The sequence below is a fragment of the Lipotes vexillifer genome, unplaced genomic scaffold (assembly GCF_000442215.2).
Source record: "Lipotes vexillifer unplaced genomic scaffold, Lipotes_vexillifer_v1.1 scaffold792, whole genome shotgun sequence".
In the NCBI taxonomy this organism is placed as follows: Eukaryota; Metazoa; Chordata; class Mammalia; order Artiodactyla; family Lipotidae; genus Lipotes; species Lipotes vexillifer.
The window spans coordinates 285833-306400 of NW_006795663.1; the positions used below are offsets into that span (position 1 = coordinate 285833).

The following is a 20568-nucleotide window of genomic DNA, read 5'->3' on the forward strand; positions in this document are numbered from 1 at the left end:
CTACAACAAAAGGCAACATGAACAAAATAGAAAGATAAGCTACAGAATGGTAGGAGATATTTGTCACTCATTCAGCTGAAATTGATTAATATCCAGGATATATGAAAAATCATTCAAATTAATAAGGAAAAGACAAGTCAAAGGGGAAAATGAATAAACAATCATAGCCCCAATGGCAAATGATAGGATAAGTGTTGCCCCTCCTTACTAGTCATGAAGGAAATACAAATTGAAGTAATGAAATACCTTTTTACGTTTCTTATATTGGCACAAACTCAAGTCTGACAATACTGACTTTTGGTAAGGAGGCAGAGAAACATGAGCTCTTCCTACACCAGCTGTGAAATAGTCAGTTGGTACAACTGCTTTGGAGAGCATTTTGTTAATATCTAGTAAAGTTGAAGGTGCTTAAAACCCAGCAATTTCACTCTTGGGTCTACAGTCCAGAGAAATTTTAGCAAAGGTACATGAAGAGACATGTATGAGAATTGCAGCATTGCTTTAACAGTGTAATACTGGAAACATTTTAAGCATTCAATGGAAGGATTTAGTGTAGTAGATTGATAAATTGTGGTTTAATTAAGAGTAGATTGATAAATTGTAGTATAAGCATACAATGGGAGTTTTTGAAAAATAGACTTTATTTTTTAGGACAGTGTTAGGTTCGCAGCAAAATTGAGTGGAAAGTACAGAGATTTCCCGTACATCTCCTGCCTGCCCCCACGTATGCATAGCCTCACCCATTATCAGCATCTCCCACTAGAGTGGTACATTTGTTACAATTAATGAGCCAACATACCATGTCATATTGCTTGGCAGTTAATGAACGTTACATGTATCAGCATTTATAAATAGAAAAGACAATGTTAAGTTACAGTGAGATGCAGACTATTTAGTATAGCATTTTTTTTAAAGCTTAAAAATTGGAAATGATACTATCTATAATTTATGGGAACCCACATATGTAGTAAAAATATAAAAGCATGTATGGGAATAATACCAACCTCAGGATAATGGTTACCTCTGCAGAGCAAAGGAAGGAGCTTTAATTATCTCTAATATTTTGTTTGTTTATAAAATAATCTGGAGTGATTACAGCAGTTTTCAAACGGTGAATTTGGGTAGTAGATTTATGGCTGTTTTTTATATGTTCTATAGTATTCTCTGCTTTTGAAAGATCATCTAGGAAAAAGGTAAACAGAGTATCTTCATTAGAGAGGACTTTGACAAAAGTAGTGTAGTAGTCTGAGGGAAGCAACTGAAGGTATTTTTCTTTTTTAAAAAAAGAACAGCATCTATATGTTAAAGGATGCAATAAGTGAAAAGGGAAAGATGGATAGCATATGGGAGCTGTTTTTTTTTTTGTTTGTTTGTTTGTTTGTTTTTTTTGCGGTACGCAGGCCTCTCACTGTTGTGGCCCCTCCCGCTGCGGAGCACAGGCTCCGAACGCGCAGGCTCAGCGACCATGGCTCACGGGCCCAGCCGCTCCGCCGCATGTAGGATCCTCCCAGACCTGGGCACGAACCCGTGTCCCCTGCATCGGCAGGTGGACTCTCAACCACTGTGCCACCAGGGAAGCCCTGGGAGCTGTTTTTTGATGGGGCAAGATACTGATGGAGATGCTAAGAAATGGGAAGGATCTGGAACATTTTCTCTGTAGACAGAAATGGAAGAACAGAGATGAGATGAACATAGGAATACATTTTGAGTTGGAGAAGTCATTTAAAAGAAATCACTGTTTTCTGAGTTAGGTATAAAAGTTGAAATCATTCTTTCAGATGTGTGATATATGTGGGGTTTGAGAAAATTGGAGAGTATGCAGAATACTTGTAAGAAATGAAATAAAGTTAGATAAAAAGGCAGCATTGAAGGAAAAGGGAGGGTTGAATAAAATTTGTAATGGTGCCTAGTTGTATAATTTTGTCAGCTTTGTTCAGCAAGCCAGGGGCAGGATCAATTTTGTTGCTCCCTTTACATCTTCACCTTAAGGGAGGCAGAGTCCAGAAGTCCTTGAAAATATGTCTGTTCTATAGCAGGTTTCTCTCATTGTTTTCTTGGTTATAACTTCATCTAGTTTAATTTCTGTTTATCTGATCTCATCTTCTTACTGTTTTTAATTTCACAAATTTTTGCTCTATTGATGCACTCTTTCTCCGTTTTGCTTTAACCTTAAGAGCTTTTGGGTGTGGGGTGATAAAATTTGTGTGACTGTTCTGTCCATCTTAAGCCAGTCTTCAATGAGGCTCTTTTCATATATAAAGAAAGAACTTGATTCTATTCCCAGGTACCTTAGAAACATTCAAGATAGTAGAGGACAAATTAATTTTTATTTTTACTCTTTGGGTTTTGAATTATTAATATAACAAAAGGCTGGAAAAATTTTGGCTGTTTTGGGAAGTGTGCAGATTTGGACAATAATATGAAATATTATGTGATCTCAACGAGACTGTCTTCAAGAACGGTTCTTATACTAAGAGAAGAGTTAGGATTTTTTGGTCCTAAAAGGTGTAATCAACTTGATTGTTAAGCCTCTTTTTTTTGAGCTTCAGAAAGCAGTGACTGTGTAATGTGACTTCTTAATGTTTCACATCTTTTATGTTGCAGCAGTTCTTTTGCCATGAAAATGATTTGTGCAGTCTTGAACACATACTATCCATGCTGATGGGACAGGATCCAATATGAATATAAATGATGGAGGAAGACGACGCTTTGAGGATAATGAACATATATTGCGTATATATCCTGGGACAATTTCAGAAGGGACAATCTACTGTCCAATTCCTGCCAGAAAAAACTCCACGGCTGCTGAGGTGATTGACTCTCTTATAAACAGACTTCATCTTGACAAAACAAAATGTTATGTTCTAGCAGAGGTAAAAGAATTTGGTGGAGAAGAATGGATACTCAATCCAACAGACTGTCCAGTTCAGCGAATGATGTTGTGGCCCCGAATGGCTCTGGAAAATCGCCTGAGTGGAGAGGACTACCGTTTTCTTCTGAGAGAAAAAAACCTTGATGGATCAATCCATTATGGTAGTCTTCAGTCATGGCTACGGGTAACAGAAGAACGTCGCAGGATGATGGAACGGGGTTTTCTTCCACAGCCTCAACAAAAAGACTTCGATGATTTATGTAGCTTACCTGATTTGAATGAGAAAACTCTCTTAGAAAACCTACGAAATCGCTTTAAGCATGAAAAAATTTACACCTATGTTGGCAGTATTCTAATAGCTATTAACCCATTCAAGTTTCTTCCTATTTATAACCCCAAATATGTCAAAATGTATGATAACCACCAGTTGGGAAAACTTGAGCCTCACATTTATGCTGTGGCTGATGTAGCTTATCATGCCATGCTTCAGCGCAAAAGGAATCAGTGCATCGTGATTTCAGGAGAGAGTGGTTCTGGGAAGACTCAAAGCACAAACTTTCTTATTCATCACCTTACTGCGCTCAGTCAGAAAGGATTTGCCAGTGGAGTGGAACAAATTATTCTTGGAGCTGGACCAGTACTTGAGGTAAGTGTGTAGAAATACTTTTCTTACTCTTAAACATATCTTTAAAAAAATTAAAATTTGTTAGATGTGAGAAAATGAAATGAAACTAAATAGAAGTATAGACATCATTTTTAGTTACCAAGGAAAACTGGAAGATAGGAAACCAAAAAAAGGCAGTGTGGAAGATTGAAAGGTGTGACAGTGGCAATATTTTTTTCAAAGGATGTCTTTGGGCCGTTTCAAAGGATGCAAAGGAAAGTTGATTGGAGTCAGATATATCCCTCTGTAAAGGGAGATAGCAGGGGCAGGACTCCTGTCTGTATTGGATTGTGGAAATAGGTAGTTGGGGAATATAGTCTTGTCAATATATTTTTATCTTTGCAGTCTTAAAATCTGTGCCTAGGATTGAAATTCTAAGGGTTCATTTTTGAAAATGCAGAGAATACGGGAAAAATTTTTTAGTTCTAAGTTTTAGAAGTAATACCATCAAGGGTAGAAAGGAAAGAGAATACACTATTTTTGTTTTAGAGCTGAAAGGAAAGGTAATATTACTTGTTTTTTGAAAGAGATTTTTGTGAGGTATAATTGCACATATTTAAAGTGTACAATTGGATAAATTTGACATATGTATTGATATATACCCATGAAACCACCACCACAGTCAAGATACTGAACATATCCATTATCCCTAAAGTTACCTTTGTAATGCCTCTTTCTCACCCTTTCTAGCCCACTCATTTATAAGAAACCACTTATGTGCTTTCTGTCACTGTAGGTTAGTCTGTACATTCTGTAATTTTATATAAATGGAATCATGTAGTATGTACTGTTTTATGTTTGACTTCTCTTACTTGGTTTAATTATTTTGTGTGTGTGTCAATAATTGATTCCTTTTGCTAAGACAGTATTCCATTGTATGGATATACCACACTTTGTTTATTCATTCATCTTTTGATGGACATATACGTTGTTTCCAGTTTTTGGCTATAACACATAAAGTATTCAAGTTTTTGTGTGGACATATGCTGTCTTTTCTCTTGGGTAAATAGCTAGGAGTGGAATGACTGGGTCATATGATAGGTATCTGTTTAACTTTTTAAGAAACTGCCAAACTTATGTATAAATTTTACATACTATTTTATATTCCCACCAAACAGTATGTACAGTGTCAGTTATTCCATATCTCTGCTAACCCTTGATATAGTCATTCTTTCTAATTTTAGCCATTCAAATAGGTATACAATGGTATCTCATGATTTTAATTTGCATTCTATAATAACTAATGATGTGAGCACCTTTTCATGTGTTTATTTGCAACCTATATATGTTCCTTGGTGAAGTGTCTGTCAAAATCTATTGCCCAACTTGTTATTGCTGTGTTTTGAGAGTTCTTTGTGTATGCTGGGTGCAGATCCTTTACAGACATGTTTTGAAAATATATATACATTTTTCCCAGGTTTAACCCTCTCTTTTTTAAAATTTAAATTTTTAAATTTTAAAATTTTTTTACTGAAGTATAGTTGATTTACAATGTTATGTTAGTTTCGGATATACAGCAAAGTGATTCAGTTATACATATACATACATATTCTTTTTCACATTCTTTTCCATATGGTTTATTACAGGATATTAAATATAGTTTCTTGTACTATACAGTAGGACCTTGTTGTTTATCTATTTTATATATAGTATATAGTTTGTGTCTGCTAATCCCAAAGTCCTAATTTATCCCTCTTCCACTCCCTTTCCCGTTTGGTGTAACCATAAGTTTGTTTTCTATGTCTATAAGTCTTGTTTCTTAGCAGTCAGAAACTTCCAAAAAAAAAAAAAAAATTGCCCAGGACCAGATGACTTCACTGATGAATTCTACTAAACATTTAAAGAAGAATTAACACAAATCCTTCAAAAATTCTTCCAAGAAATAGAACAGGAGGGAGGAACACTTTCTAATTTTATAAGGCCCAAAATATTTCACTGATACCAAAATTAAACAAAGACACCACAACAAAAGAAAATTACAGACCGATATCCCTTGAAACACAAACATTCTTAAAGAAATACTGGCAAACTTAATTCAGCAAAATATAAAAAGAAGTATACACCATGGTAAAGTAGGATTTATATTAAGGAATGAAAGTTTGGTTAAACAATACAAAAATAAATGTATTATACAATATTAATAGACTAAAGGACAAAAGCCACACCATCATCAGAATAGATACAGAAAAAGTATTTGACAAAAACAACACCCTTTCATGATTAAAAAAACAAAACAAATAAAGAAAACCACACTCTCAACAAACTAGGAATAGGAAGGAACTTTCTCTATCTGATTAAAAACACCTATTAAAAATTATAGGTTAACAACATACTTAATGGTGAAAGACTGAAAGCTTTCTCCCTTTGGTCAGAAAGAAGACACAGATGTCTGCTCTCACCATTTCTTTTTTTTTTTAATATTTATTTTATTTGGGTGCACTGGGTCTTAGTTGTGGCTCGCAGGCTTCTTAGTTGCGGCTCGCCAACTCCTTAGTTGTAGCTCTCTGACTCTTTGGTTGTGGCATGTGGGCTACTGAGTTGCGGCATGTGGACTCCTTAGTTGTGGCACGTGGACTCCTTAGTTGTGGCAGGAGGTCTCCTTAGTTGCAGCGTGTGGACTCCTTAGTTGCAGCTTGCCAGTTCCTTAGTTGTGGCATGTGAACTCTTAGTTGCGACATGCATGTGGGATCTAGTTCCCTGACCAGGGATCGAACCTGGGCACCCTTCATTGGTAGCATGGAGTCTTAACCACTGCATCACCATTTATTTTTTTTCCTTTTTTTCTCTTTCTCGCTCCCTTTTTTGGTACTGAAATATAGTTGATTTATAATGTTGTGTTACTTTCTGGTGGTGTACAACAGAGTGATTCACTTATACATATCTATACATATTCTTTTCCATCATAGGTTATTACAAGATATGAATATAGTTAGTTCCCTGTGCTATACAATAGGTCCTTGTTGTTTATTTATTTTATATGTAGTAGTGTGTATCTGCTAATCTCAAATTCCAAATTTATCCCTCTCCCACCCCCTTTCCTCTTTGGTAAACACAAATTTGTTCTCCATGCCTGTGAGTCTGTTTCTGTTATGTAAGTAAGTTTATTTGTGTCATATTTTAGATTCTACATATAAGTGGTATCACATGATACTGCTATCTTTCTCTTTCTGACTTCACTTAGCATGATAATCTCTAGGTCCATCCATGTTGTTGCAAATGGCATTATTTCATTCTTTTTTATGGCCGAGTAGTATTCCATTTTGTATATATACCACATCTTTATCCATTCTTCTGTCCATGGACATTTAGGTTGTTTCCATGTCTTGGCTATTTTAAGTGGTGCCACTATGAATATAAGGGTGCATGTATCTTTTTGAATTAGAGTTTTCTCCAGACATATGCCCAGGAGTGGGATTGGTGGATCACATGGCAACTCTATTTTTTAGGTTTTTTTTTTTAACAAACACACCTGTAGGAAAAGGTTGTTCTCAGTGAGTGATCTTCAAGTCAGGTCACAGAAAGATAGCCCTTTGAATGAGGTTTTCTAGGAAAATGCCAAATAGGTCAAATTGTGAGTTATCTGTGGGACAAGGCTTTAACTCTAACCCTAGTTTGATCTTTCTAGTGGCTTCTAGGCTAGACTGCTTTTTCTAAAAAACCACTGTAATTGTAGGGTGTCAGTTTTCTCTTCAGTGTGGAGCTAGGGAGAGGGAATTGGTAATTAGGTAAGTTAAAATGACACCAATACCTGCTTTTCTTACCGAGATCCAGCTGTTTTCCTTGATTAAATGTTCTTCTACAAAGGATTATTCCAAGCCCTTGTTAATTTCTAGAATCATCAAAAAGTTGATGTTACTTTTGACAAATAACAATTTTTGTTAGTCTTATTTGTTTTATGAAGGGGAGAGGAATTTCAGAGATCTTTACCATTTTCTCTGATCTCATTCTCAGTAATCTTTTCAAGAGGTCTAAGTAATAAAATGTATTTTGTATATTTACTCATGTGGTTACTATTTCTCCTGTTCTCTATTCCTCACGTTGATCCATATTTGAACATGATAGCATTTTCCTTCTGCATGAAGGACTTCCTTAGTTCTTTTAGTGTGGGTTCACTTATGATGAATATTTTCAGATTTGTATATCTGAAATTGTCTTTTATTTGCCTTTATTTTTTAATGAGTTACTTTAAAAAGTAGATATTAAACTTAAAAGAAATAACTTTACAGTAAAATTCTATGAATTGTAAACATATTAATTTGTGTAACCATTTATGGGTGTAGGTACAGAGTAGTTCCACTACTGCATGAAACTCCCTCATGCTATTCCTTATCTTCATACCCTCTGCCCTCCCATACTCCCATAACTTGTGGGAACTACTTGTTTGTTCTTCATTGCTGGTTGTTGTTGTTTTTTTTTTTCAAAATGTCATGTAAATGGAATCATACAGTATGTAGTGTTTGGAGACTGGCTTCTTTTATTCAGCATTATGTCTTGAAGTTTTCATTTAAGTTGTTGAATATGTGAGTTCAACAGTGGGTTCTTTCTTTTAAATTTAAATTTAAATTTTATTGAGCTATAACTTGAAATAAAATATAGCCATTTAAAATGTATGGTTTAGTGAATTTTGATAAATGCATATACCCTGTAACCACCATCATACAATCAAGCATAGAATATTTTCATTACCCCTTGTGTCCCTTTGTAGACATTTCCCACCCCCATCCCCATTCCCAGACAGCTTCTAATCTGCTTCTTGTTACTCTTGTTTTGACTTTTCTAGAATTTCATATGTACTCTTGTGTATGGTTTCTTCCACTTAGCATAATGTTTGTCAGTGGTGATGTCTGTATCAGTAGTTCCTTCTTTATTGCTAGGTAATATTTCATTGCATGGTATATACTTTTGGTTATAACTTAGGAAACATATATTTTTCATTCTTTCTAAGATAGTACTGTCATTTTGTTTTAAGTAGATATAATAAAGCATAGTACATTATGTAATGAAACTTTATTTCCTTTATACTGTTCTAGAATTGTAATTCTTTTGATGTAATTATTCTTTTCCTAGCCCATTGCTATTTCAGTTAAGCAAAATTTTAAAAATATATATGTATAAATATATCAAGAATATTTGCTGGCTCTGGAATGTGAAAGTGAAATCTGATTTGTAATGAGCAATAAATTTTTAAAATTAAGATTTATTTTACGGAATAGCATAAAATGCTGTCTACTTGGTTTCATTTCAAATATTAGTTGCTTTCTTTTACTTTACCTGAACTATGAAAGTGAATTGATTTTCTGCTATCTCTTTAACATTATTTTATCTTTGAGCTGATCTAAGCAGGATTTTCCATTTTTAAAAAATAAAATTAATGAGAACTCTTTATTTTGACAGGCCTTTGGAAATGCGAAGACAGCTCATAATAACAATTCAAGTCGTTTTGGCAAGTTTATTCAAGTAAATTACCAAGAAACAGGCACTGTACTTGGGTAAGTAGCAGTAGCAGGCTTTGGAGCATGTTTATATTTTTGCCATTGCCCCTTCATAAACCATAGGTTGTTCATTTGCTTTTTAATGAGAATAGTGACATTAGTGTTTTTTCTTCTCAATTATTTCTTTCTTTTGGAAAAGTTCAAACCTGAGAAAAGTTCAAAGAATAGTGTAACTCCCATATACCCTTAACTTAGCTTTATAAGTTTTTAACAATTATATGCATTTGCTTTATCTTTCTATATTATTTCTGCATTCATTTTTTTAAAAATTGTTTTTGAGTAAGTTGGGCAGGTAACTTGACCCCCTAATTACTATATTTCCTAAAGCAACCACAATGACATTTTCCTACTTAATACTATTTTTTAAAAAAATATCTTTATTGGAGTGTAATTGCTTTACAATGTTGTGTTAGTTTCTGCTGTACAACAAACCGAATCAGCTATATGTATGCATATATCCCCATATCCCCTCCCTCTTGAGCCCTAATACTATTTTATACTTAAGATATTTAATTTTGTCATAATAATAATTCTTATTATACAGTCTGTGATCAGAGTCCTCTGGTTGTGCCAGCAATATTCTTTATAACTTTAAAAAAACTTAATAGACTATTTTTAGAACAGTTTTAGGTTTATGACAAAAATGAATAGAAAGTACAGAGTTCCCATATACCTCTTCACCCTGTCCCCCAGTTTCCCCTCTTAATAATATCTTGCATTAGTGTGTTCCATTTGTGTTGTACCTTGAATGGGCTTTGACAGATGTTAAAAGGTATGTATTCACCCAGACAGTATTATATGGAATAGTTTCACTGCCCTAAAAATCCCTGTGCTCCACCTGTTCATCCCTTCCCACCCACTAAGCTTTGGCATCCACTGACCTTTTCACTGTCTTAATAGGTTTGCATTTTCCAGAATGTCACATGGTTGGAATTATATAGTATATAGCCTTTACAGATTGAATTCTTTGCTCCTTAGCAATAGGTTTTGAAGGATCTTTCATGTCTTTCATGGCTTGGTTTTATTGGACTAATAAATTTTTGGATAATTGACATCTTTATACTTTTTAGAAGTGTTTTTAGTTTCCTTACGTTTCTTGTTGAGTTTATTCCTAAGTATCTTATTTTATTTTTAATGTTGTTATTAAAGTGTGATTTTTCTCTTGCATTATATCTTCTAAAATTGCACATTATTTGTATATGTGAAGGCTACTGATTTTTATACTAATTTTGTATCTTGTTATCTTACTGAATTATTTTATTGTTCATATTAGTTTTACTGTTGTTTCTCTTAATATTTCTAGGTGTATTGTCATATCTGCATAAATAAATACTTTAAATTTTTTTCCTGTTCCTTATATCTCTGATTATTTTCTATCTTGTCTGATTACATACTCCTATACTGTGATAATATTGTTTTAGACCTTTGTGTGAATGCCTTTAATTTTCTTCACTAAGTAAAATACTGGCTTTAGGACATTTTATTGTTAATGAATTAAACATTGATTTTAATTTTCTTTGAGTGTTTTTGTCAGTAACGGCTATTGTGTTTTATCAAAGGCCTTTTTGGCATCTATGGAAATTAGCTTTATCTTCATTTTGGGATCTATTAATATTATCATTATTTTGCATTCCTGGGGAAAAAATATCCGACTTGGTCAATACAAAGACACAAACACACACAGACATACACACACAGACATATTTATACACATACATATGTAAACTGGTTGTTGTGTTCTGCTTGCTAGTTTTTATTTAGGATTTTTGTATCCATATTAATAAGTGCTATGTACTCACCCTCTATGTGAGTTCTTCCTTACGTCCTTTTTCCTTCTTGGATTGAATCTTATGTGTCTCTCTTGGTACATCCATAATATTCTGGTCATTGCTGTAAAATAAACCCTATCAACTCAGCATGATAGCTGCTGGTTTACCTGTTTTCTCCACTAGTTTGTAAGCCCCTTGAGGACAGGTAGTATATCACTTATTTCTGTATTTGAACAGTGCTTAGCACAGTGCCCAGTTAATGAATACTTACTGAGTAAATTGGTAAATAATAAACTTATTTACCAGAATTTATTCCAGAATGTGGCAACAGCATGGATATATAAAAAAAGTATATCTTTGAGCCTTATTTAGTAGTATGGTCAAACTGTAATATCTGAAAGGATGTCCAGTGGTATTGAGCCTAGAAAGAAAATAAAGTCTTTGTCACGGGAGGGTCTTATGTGCCATGTTTTGAACTTCTGACTTTATTTTGCTTTATTGAAAGAAAAAAAAAGACTTAGGAGTTTATGAACTTAATGTGGATGACACTAACAGTGTCCATAACACAATTATAGTGGTAAATGTACTCTGGAAGGCAGCTATGCTCACCACTATACCACCAACACCAGTGCTACATGTACTCTGGATAGTATTCTTTATACTTTTGCATCTTCTCTGATAAAATATTTGTCTACTTTATATTAAGCTTTATTGTTTAGATCAATCAATTTTATTTTTCTTCTAGTGCCTATGTTGAAAAGTATCTACTGGAGAAGTCCAGACTCGTTTATCAAGAGCATAATGAACGGTACATATTTTAATTTGTGTAATTAGATTGAGTTAACATTTGTATCATGTAGATTGACTTTTCAGATCTTTGTATATTATGACCTTTAACTCAGTTTATACCATGTATAACTTTATATATAATTGCTATTTCTCTCATGGGCAGAATACTGTACTTTTTAAGAAGCTGCTAGGAGGTCTTTTTTTTTAACGGGTATATAGAAATGTTGTCCTTTCTAAATTCTAGGCAAACTATCAGAACGGGAAAATAGTGGTATCTCAGGTGGTATCGTTTTGTGAGCGTTTTGCCTTTGGACCTTTTGTCACATCTTGATGTTCTTTCTCTAATTTGAGAAAAGTTTTGAATAAAGCTCTTAATTTCATTGTAATCTTTGAGGTATATGGAATTTCAGAGATGACATATATGTAACTTTCTTTAGATGAGGAAGCCAGATATCAGAGAGGTAAATGATTTGCTTCATGTTATAATGAGACAAAATGAAGAGCCAGAGTTTGAAGTTAAACAAACCTATATTCAAATATTGGATGTGCTTTTGGCGTATCACCTAACTTCTCTGCTTCTTATATACTTTTTCTCATTTTGCAGATGGAAAACTATCCTAAAAGCTGTTTAGAGGATTAAATGAAATAATGTTTATAAAATGCTCAGTGTAGTCCTTATATATAATAAAATTTTATTAAACAATATCATAATTAATTACCTGTAAGCTTAGGACTAGAACTCATACTTTTCTGTTAATTTTTTTGTGGCTAGCTGATGAGGAAATCTGAATTAGAGATGTTTCAGAATGAAGAGAAGAGCGTTTGGGAAGAGAATAGCCTCCTAAAGACTTGTAGAGCTAACAGATACGGCTATTAGAAGGTTATTAGTAACTTTTTCTAACACATTTTGATAGAGTGGTAGTGATATAAGCCTGGTTTCCTTGGTTTTGAAGAATCAATGGCAGGAGAAGATCCAGAGCTTATATAAACTGATTCTCTGTTATCTTGCTAGATTTGATTTGTGGATGTATGTATAATACTTACTGCATGTTGCTGGATTTGGCTTGCTAGTATTTTTTTTTAACATTTTTATTGGAATATAATTGCTTTACAATGGTGTGTTATCTTCTGCTGTGTAACAAAGTGAATCAGTTATACATATACATATATCCCCATATCTCTTCCCTCTTGTGTCTGCCTCCCTCCCACCCTCCCTATCCCACCCTTCTAGCTAGTCACAAAGCACTGAGCTGATCTCCCTGTGCTATGCGACTGCTTCCCACTATCTATTTTACATTTGGTAGTGTATATATGTCCATATATGAAATCATGTGATTTTTCTCCTTCAATTTGTTAATATGGTGTATCACATTGATTGATTTGCATATGTTGAAGAATCCTTGCATTCCTGGGATAAACCCCACTTGATCATGGTGTATGATCCTTTTAACATGCTGTTGGATTCTGTTTGCTAGTATTTTGTCGAGGATTTTTGCATGTATGTTCATCAGTGATATTGGTCTGTAGTTTTCTTTTTTTGTGACATCTTTGTCTGGTTTTGGTATCAGGGTGATGGTGGCCTCATAGAATGAGTTTGGGAGTGTTCCTTCCTCTGCTATATTTTGGAAGAGTTTGAGAAGGATAGGTGATAGCTCTTCTCTAAATGTTTGAAAATGCCTGTGAAGCCATCTGGTCCTGGGCTTTTGTTTGTTGGAAGATTTTTTTTTTTTTTTTTTTTTTGGCCTGTAGTTTTCTTTCTTTGTGACATCCTTGTCTGGTTTTGGTATCAAGGTGATGGTGGCCTCGTAGAATGAGTTTGGGAGTGTTCCTCCCTCTGCTATATTTTGGAAGAGTTTGAGAAGAATAGGTGTTAGCTCTTCTCTAAATGTTTGATAGAATTCGCCTGTGAAGCCATCTGGTCCTGGGCTTTTGTTTGTTGGAAGATTTTTAATCACAGTTTCAATTTCAGTGTTTGTGATTGGTCTGTTCATATTTTCTATTTCTTCCTGATTCAGTCTTGGTAGTTTGTGCATTTCTAAGAATTTGTCCATTTCTTCCAGATTGTCCATTTTATTGGCATAGAGTTGCTTGTAGTAATCCCTCATGATTTTTTGTATTTCTGCAGTGTCAGTTGTTACTTCTCCTTTTTCATTTCTAATTCTATTGATTTGAGTCTTCTCCCTTTTTTTCTTGATGAGTCTGGCTAATGGTTTATCAATTTTATTTATCTTCTCAAAGAACCAGCTTTTAGTTTTATTGATCTTTGCTATCGTTTCCTTCATTTCTTTTTCATATATTTCTGATCTGATCTTTATGATTTCTTTCCTTCTGCTAACTTTGGGGATTTTTTGTTCTTCTTTCTCTAATTGCTTTAGGTGTAAGGTTAGGTTGTTTATTTGAGAGTTTTCTTGTTTCTTGAGGTAGGATTGTATTGCTATAAACTTCCCTCTTAGAACTGCTTTTGCTGCATCCTGTAGGTTTTTGGCCGTCGTGTTTTCATTGTCATTTGTTTGTAGGTATTTTTTTATTTCCTCTTTGATTTCTTCAGTGATCCATTGGTTATTTAGTAGCTTATTGTTTAGCCTCCATGTGTTTGTATTTTTTACAGTTTTTTTTCCTGTAATTGATATCTAGCCTCATAGCATTGTGGTCGGAGAAGATACTTGATATGATTTCAGTTTTCTTAAATTTACCAAGGCTTGATTTGTGACCCAAGATATGATCTATTCTGGAGAATGTTCCATGAGCACTTGAGAAGAAAGTATATTCTGTTGTTTTTGGTTGGAACGTCCTATAAATATCAATTAAGTCCATCTTGTTTAATGTATCATTTAAAGCTTGTGTTTCCTTATTTATTTTCATTTTGGTTGATCTGTCCATTGGTGAAAGTGGGGTGTTAAAAGTCCCCTACTATGATTGTGTTACTGTAAATTTCCCCTTTTGTGGCTGTTAGCATTTGCCTTAAGTTTTGAGGCTCTCCTATGTTGGGTGCATAAATATTCACAATTTTTATATCTTCTTCTTGGATTGTTCCATTGATCATTATGAAGTGCCTTCTTTGTCTCTTGTAATAGTCTTTACTTTAAAGTCTATTTTGTCTGATATGAGAATTGCTACTCCAGCTTTCTTTTGATTTCCATTTGCATGGAATGTCTTTTTCCATCCCTTCACTTTTAGTCTGTATGTGTCCCTAGGTCTGAAGTAGGTCTCTTATAGACAGCATATATATAGGTCTTGTTTTTGTATCCATTCAGCCAGTGTATGTCTTTTGGTTGGACCATTTAATCCATTTACATTTAGGGTAGTTATTGATATGTATGTTCCTATTACCATTTTCTTAATTGTTTTGGATTTGTTATTGTAGGTCTTTTCCTTCTCTTGTGTTTCCTGCCTAGAGAAGTTCCTTTAGCATTTGTTGTAAAGCTGGTTTGGTGGTGCTGAATTCTCTTAGCTTTTGCTTGTCTGTAAAGGTTTAAATTTCTCCGTCAAATCTGAATGAGCTCCTTGCCGGGTAGAGTAATCTTGGTTGTAGGTTTTTCCCTTTCATTACTTTAAATGTGTCCTGCCACATCCTTCTGGCTTGCAGAGCTTCTGCTGAAAGATCAGCTGTTAAACTTACGGGGATTCCCTTGTATGTTATTTGTTGCTTTTCCCTTGCTGCTTTTAATAACTTTTCTTTGTATTTAATTTTTGATAGTGTGATTAATATGTTTCTTGGCATGTTTCTCCTTGGATTTATCCTGTATGGGACTCTCTGTGCTTCCTGGACTTGATTATTTCCTTTCCCATATTATGGAAGTTTTGAACTATAATCTCTTCAGATATTTTCTCAGTCCCTTTCTTTTTCTCTTCTTCTTCTGGGACCCCTGTAATTCGAATGTTGGTGCGTTTAATGTTGTTCCAGAGGTATCTGAACCAGTCCTCAATTCATTTCATTTTTTTTTCTTTATTCTGCTCTGTGGTAGTTATTTCCACTATTTTATCTTCCATGTCACTTATCTGTTCTTCTGCCTCAGTTGTTCTGCTATTGATTGCTTCTAGAGAATCTTTAATTTCATTTTTTGTGTTGTTCTTCATTGTTTGTTTGTTCTTTAGTTCTTCTAGGTCCTTGTTAAACGTTTCTTATATTTTCTTTCGTTCTATTTCCAAGATTTTGGTCATCTTTACTGTCATTACTCTGAATTCTTTTTCTGGTAGACTGCCTATTTCCCCTTCATTTGTTTGGCCTGGTGGGTTTTTACCTTGCTCCTTCATCTGCTGCATATTTCTCTGTCTTCTCATTTAGCTTCACTTACTGTATTTGGCGTCTCCTTTTCGCAGGCTGCAGGTTTGTAGTTCCCATTGTTTTTGGTGTCTGCCCCCACTGGGTGAGGTTGGTTCAGTGGCTGGTGTAGACTTCCTGGTAGAGGGGACTGGTGCCCATGTCCTGGTGGCTGGGGCTGAATTTTGTCTTTCTGGTAGGCAGGACCACATCTGGTGGTGTGTTTTGGGGTGTCTGTGAACTCATTATGACTTTAGGCAGTCTCTTTGCTAATGGGTGGGGTTGTGTTCCTATCTTGCTTGTTGTTTGGCATGGGGTGTCCAGCACTGTAGCTTGCTGGTCGTTGAGTGGAGCTGGGTCTTAGCATTGAGATGGAGATCTCTAGGAGAGCTCTTGCCGATTGATATTATGTGGGGCCGGGAGGTCTCTGGTGATCCAATGTCCTGAACTCGGAACTCAGCTCTCCCACCTCTGAGGCTCAGGCCTGACACCCAGCTGGAGCACCAAGACCCTGTTAGCCACACGGCTCAGAAGAAAAGGGAGAAAAAGAAAGAAAGAAAGAAAAAATAAAGTAAAATTATTAAAATAAAAAAAAATTTTTTAATTATTAAAATAAAAAAGTAATAAAAAAACGAAAATCAGAGAGCAGCCAAACCAGTAAACAAATCCACCAATGATAACAAGCACTAAAAGCTAAACTAAGATAAACATGTACATCAGAAACTAGTCAGTTGTGTACAGCAAACCCCAGGTCTACAGTTACTCCCAAAGTCCACCGCCTGAATTTTGGGGTGATTCATTGTCTATTCAGGTATTCCACAGATGCAGGGTACATCAGGTTGATTGTGGAGATTTAGCCTGCTGCTCTTGAGGCTGCATGGAGAAATTTCCCTTTCTCTTTGTTCGCACAGCTCCCAGGGTTCAGCTTTGGATTTGGCACTGCCTCTGCGTGTAGGTTCCCCTCTGACGTCTGTTCTTCGTCCAGATGAGGGGCGGTTAAAATAGCGACTGATTAGGGGGCTGTGGCTCACTCAGACCGGGGGGAGGGAGGGGTACAGAATGTTGGGTTAGGTTGAGGTGACAGAGGCCGGCATGACGTTGCAACAGCCTGAGGCATGCCATGTGTTCTTCTGGATAAGTTGTCCTTGGATCACAGGACCCTGGCAGTGGCGGGCTGCACAGGCTCCCAGGAGGGGAGGTGTGGATAGTGACCTGTACTTGCACACAGGCTTCTTGGTGGCTGCAGCAGCAGCCTTAGCGTTTCATGCCCGTCTCTGGGGTTCGCACTGATAGCTGCAGCTTGCGCCTGTCTCTGAAGCTCGTTTAGGTGGTGCTCTGAATCCTCTCTCCTCTCACACCCCGAAACAATGGTCTCTTGCCTCTTAGGCAGGTCCAGAGTTTTTCCCGGACTCCCTCCTGGCTAGCTGTGGCGCACTAGCCTCCTTCAGGCTGTGTTCACGCAGGCAACTCCAGTCCTCTCCCTGGGATCTGACCTCCGAAGCCCAACCCTCAGCTCCCAGCCCCCACCCACCCTGGTGAGTGAGCAGACAAGCCTCTCAGGCTGGTGATTGCTGGTCAGCACCGATCCTCTGTGCGGGAATCTCTCCGCTTTGCCCTCTGCACCCCTATTGCTGTGCTCTCCTCCTTGGCTCCGAAGCTTCCCCCTCCCCACCCCCTGGTTCCACCAGTGAAGGGGCTTCGTAGTGTGTGGAAACCTTTCCTCCTTCACGACTCCCTCCCAGAGTCACAGGTTCTGTCCCTATTCTTTTGCCTCTGTTTTCTCTTTTTCCTTTTGCCCTACCCAGGTACGTGGGGAATTTCTTGCCTTTTGGGAAGTCTGAGTTCTTCTGCCAGCATTCAGTAGGTGGTCTGTAGGAGTTGTTCCACATGTAGATGTATTTTTGATGTATTTGTGGGGAGGAAGGTGATCTCCACATTTTACTGCTCCGCCATCTTGAAGGTCCTCTCTGCTATTTCTTTCTTTCTTTCTTTCTTTTTTTTTTTTTTTGCGGTATGTGGGCCTCTCACTGTTGTGGCCTCTCCCGTTGTGGAGCACAGGCTCCGGGCGCGCAGGCTCAGCGGCCATGGCTCATGGGCCCAGCCGCTCCGCGGCACGTGGGATCTTCCCAGACCGGGGCACGAACCGATGTCGCCTGCATCGGCAGGTGGACTCTCAACCACTGCACCACCAGGGAAGCCCTGCTATTTATTTATTAATGCTTAATTGAATCTCGTCTAGTTTCATTTCAGCCAGAGAAACTCCCTGTAGCATTTTTTATGGGGCCCATCTGTTAGCTCTGAAGTATATTAATTTTTGTTTATCTGGGAATATCCTAATTTCTCCTTTATTTTTGAAGGATAGTTTTGCTGGATATGTAATTCTTGATTTTCTTTTTCTTTTAGTACTTTGAATCTGTTTCCTTTCCATGGTTCCTGATGAGAAATCATTTGGTAATCTTATATTATGATCCCTTGATGAGGCATTTCTCTCATGGTGCTTTGAAAATTTTTTCATTATCTTTCAACAGTTTTAATTTGTCTAGGTGTGGATCTCTTTGAGTTTTTCCTTCCTGGAGTTCATTGAGTTTCTTGGGTGTACAGATTGATATTTTTCATCAAATTTGGGGAGTTTCTGGTCATGTTTTTCAAATATTCTTTCTGCTCTTTTCTTTCTTCTCTTTTTGGGGCTCCCATTGTGCATATTTTGGTGTTCTGTATTGTGCATGTGTTGGTGTCTGCTTAATAGTGTCCCACAGATCTCTGAGATTGATAATTTTTCTTCATTCATGGTTCTTTCTCTTCCTCAGACTAACTAGCCTTAACTGACCTTTCTTCAAGTCCACTGATTCCTTCTTCTGCTTGAAAATCTGCTTTTGAGCTCCTCTAGAGAGTTTTTCATTTCAGTTATTATACTTTTCAACTCCAAAATTTCTTTTTTGATTATTTTTATAAGTTCTGTATACTTATTGAGAACTTCTGTTTGATGAGACAGCATTCTCATACTTTAGTTCTTTAAACATGGTGTCCTTCTGTTCTTTGAATGTATTTAAAACAGCTGATTAAAAAGCCTTATCTAGTAAGTCTAATGTCAGGACCTCCCCAGGAACAGTTATTATTGAATGTTTTTTCTCCTTTGTATGTGGTATACTTTCTTTGTTTGTTTGTTTTAAATAAATAAACAAATTTATTTATTTATTTCTGGCTGCATTGGGTCTTCATTGCTGCGTGCGGGCTTTCTCTAGTTGCGGCCAGCGGGGGCTACTCTTCGTTGCAGTGTGCGGGCTTCTCATTGCAGTGGCTTCTCTTGTTGTGGAGCACGGGCTCTAGGCGCCCGGGCTTCAGTAGTTTTGGCACAGGGGCTTCAGTAGTTGTGACTCGCAGGCTCTAGAGTGCTGGCTCCGTAGTTGTGGCGCATGGGCTTAGTTGCTGTGCAGCATGTGGGATCTTTCCGGCCCAGGGTTTGAACCCGTGTCCACTGCATTAGCAGGTAGATGCCTAACCACTGCATCACCAGGGAAGCCTGTATGTGCTATACTTTCTGATTTCCTTGCATGACTTGTAAATTTTTGTTGAAAATTGGACGTTTTAAATAATAATTGGACATTTAAAAGAATCATGTGGCAGCTCTAGAAATGAGTTCCTCCACTTCCAGGCTTTGTGATTGTTACTTTTGTTCCTTCTGTTTGTTTTGTGGATTTTCTGAGCTAATTTGAAGTCTTTGAAAAGTATTCTTTTTCAAGTGTATTTATTGAAGTATCTGCTTGGTTAGATTTAATGATTGAGCAGAGTGTTCCTTAAATGGTTGGAAACAGTAAGTCTCCCAGACTTTGCCTCAGGGCTCTCTATGTGTATTGGGCCATGACGTTTAACACCTAGGTAGGCATTTTGTAATTCTGCCTTAGCCTTTACTTCCTCCTTGTGCAGACCTTCCGGGTTAGTGATAGGTGAAAGGTTAGTATCTCCTCTTGTCTTTGCTGAGTGGACATGCAACCCTGGGCATAGGCACAGCCTATGCATGCATATGGCCTTTTAGATTCCCAGGAACGTATTGGGGCTTTTCAAAGCCTCTGTGGATGTCTCATTCCCCACCTTTTCCCTTTAAGTTTTTTGGTTAGCCTACTGTGTGCCCCAACATTTGTTCATCGCTGCAGGAGGCTGATATGTTCAAAAATTGCCTATAATTGTTTCCTACAAATGTCTCTGGGGCAAAGATTTTCGTACTGGGCTAACTCTGAGTCAGGTCAAATAAGGATAGTTTTGAAAATGGTTCCTTCCAAGGAACTACCAGACAGATCAGATAATCATATTTCTCAGGGAATGAGACTCTGAATGAGCCCCAACCCCATTCTGCCCTCTTTTGGAGGCTGCCAGGCTTTGGGTGTCCACCTCAGTTGTAAGCTGTTGATATTGAAAGCTACCATGGATCTGGTAAGCAGGAGGTGGAATAGGGCAAGTTAAAAGACCATCAAGCTTCTGTTTTTACTGAGATTCAGCTGTTTTTCTTGTGTAAACACTCTCTGGATTGCTGTTTTCTTTTGGTTAATTTCTAGAGTTGATTCTGACAAATTTGCCAGTTTTCTAATTGGTTCTGTGGAGAGAATTTTTAGAGGCCTCAAGTTTACTGTATTGCTGCCTTCACCTTTCTCTTTCGTTTTCAGCATACAAAACATTATTTTATTTTGTGGTACTTATTTTTTATTTGGGCCACACTATGCGGCTTG

At 36.7% G+C, this 20568-nt stretch overlaps 1 protein-coding gene across 1 annotated transcript in view; it reads left to right on the forward strand.

Moving 5' to 3' along the window:
- The first annotated feature begins 2605 nt into the window (after positions 1-2605).
- Positions 2606-20568, forward strand: part of MYO9A (myosin IXA) — a 224341-nt gene continuing 206378 nt past the window's right edge. Inside the window, 3 exon segments of the mRNA XM_007467841.1 lie at positions 2606-3518; positions 8931-9025; positions 11543-11605. Coding sequence (XP_007467903.1) covers positions 2679-3518; positions 8931-9025; positions 11543-11605 — 998 coding nt within the window. The 5' untranslated portion in view covers positions 2606-2678.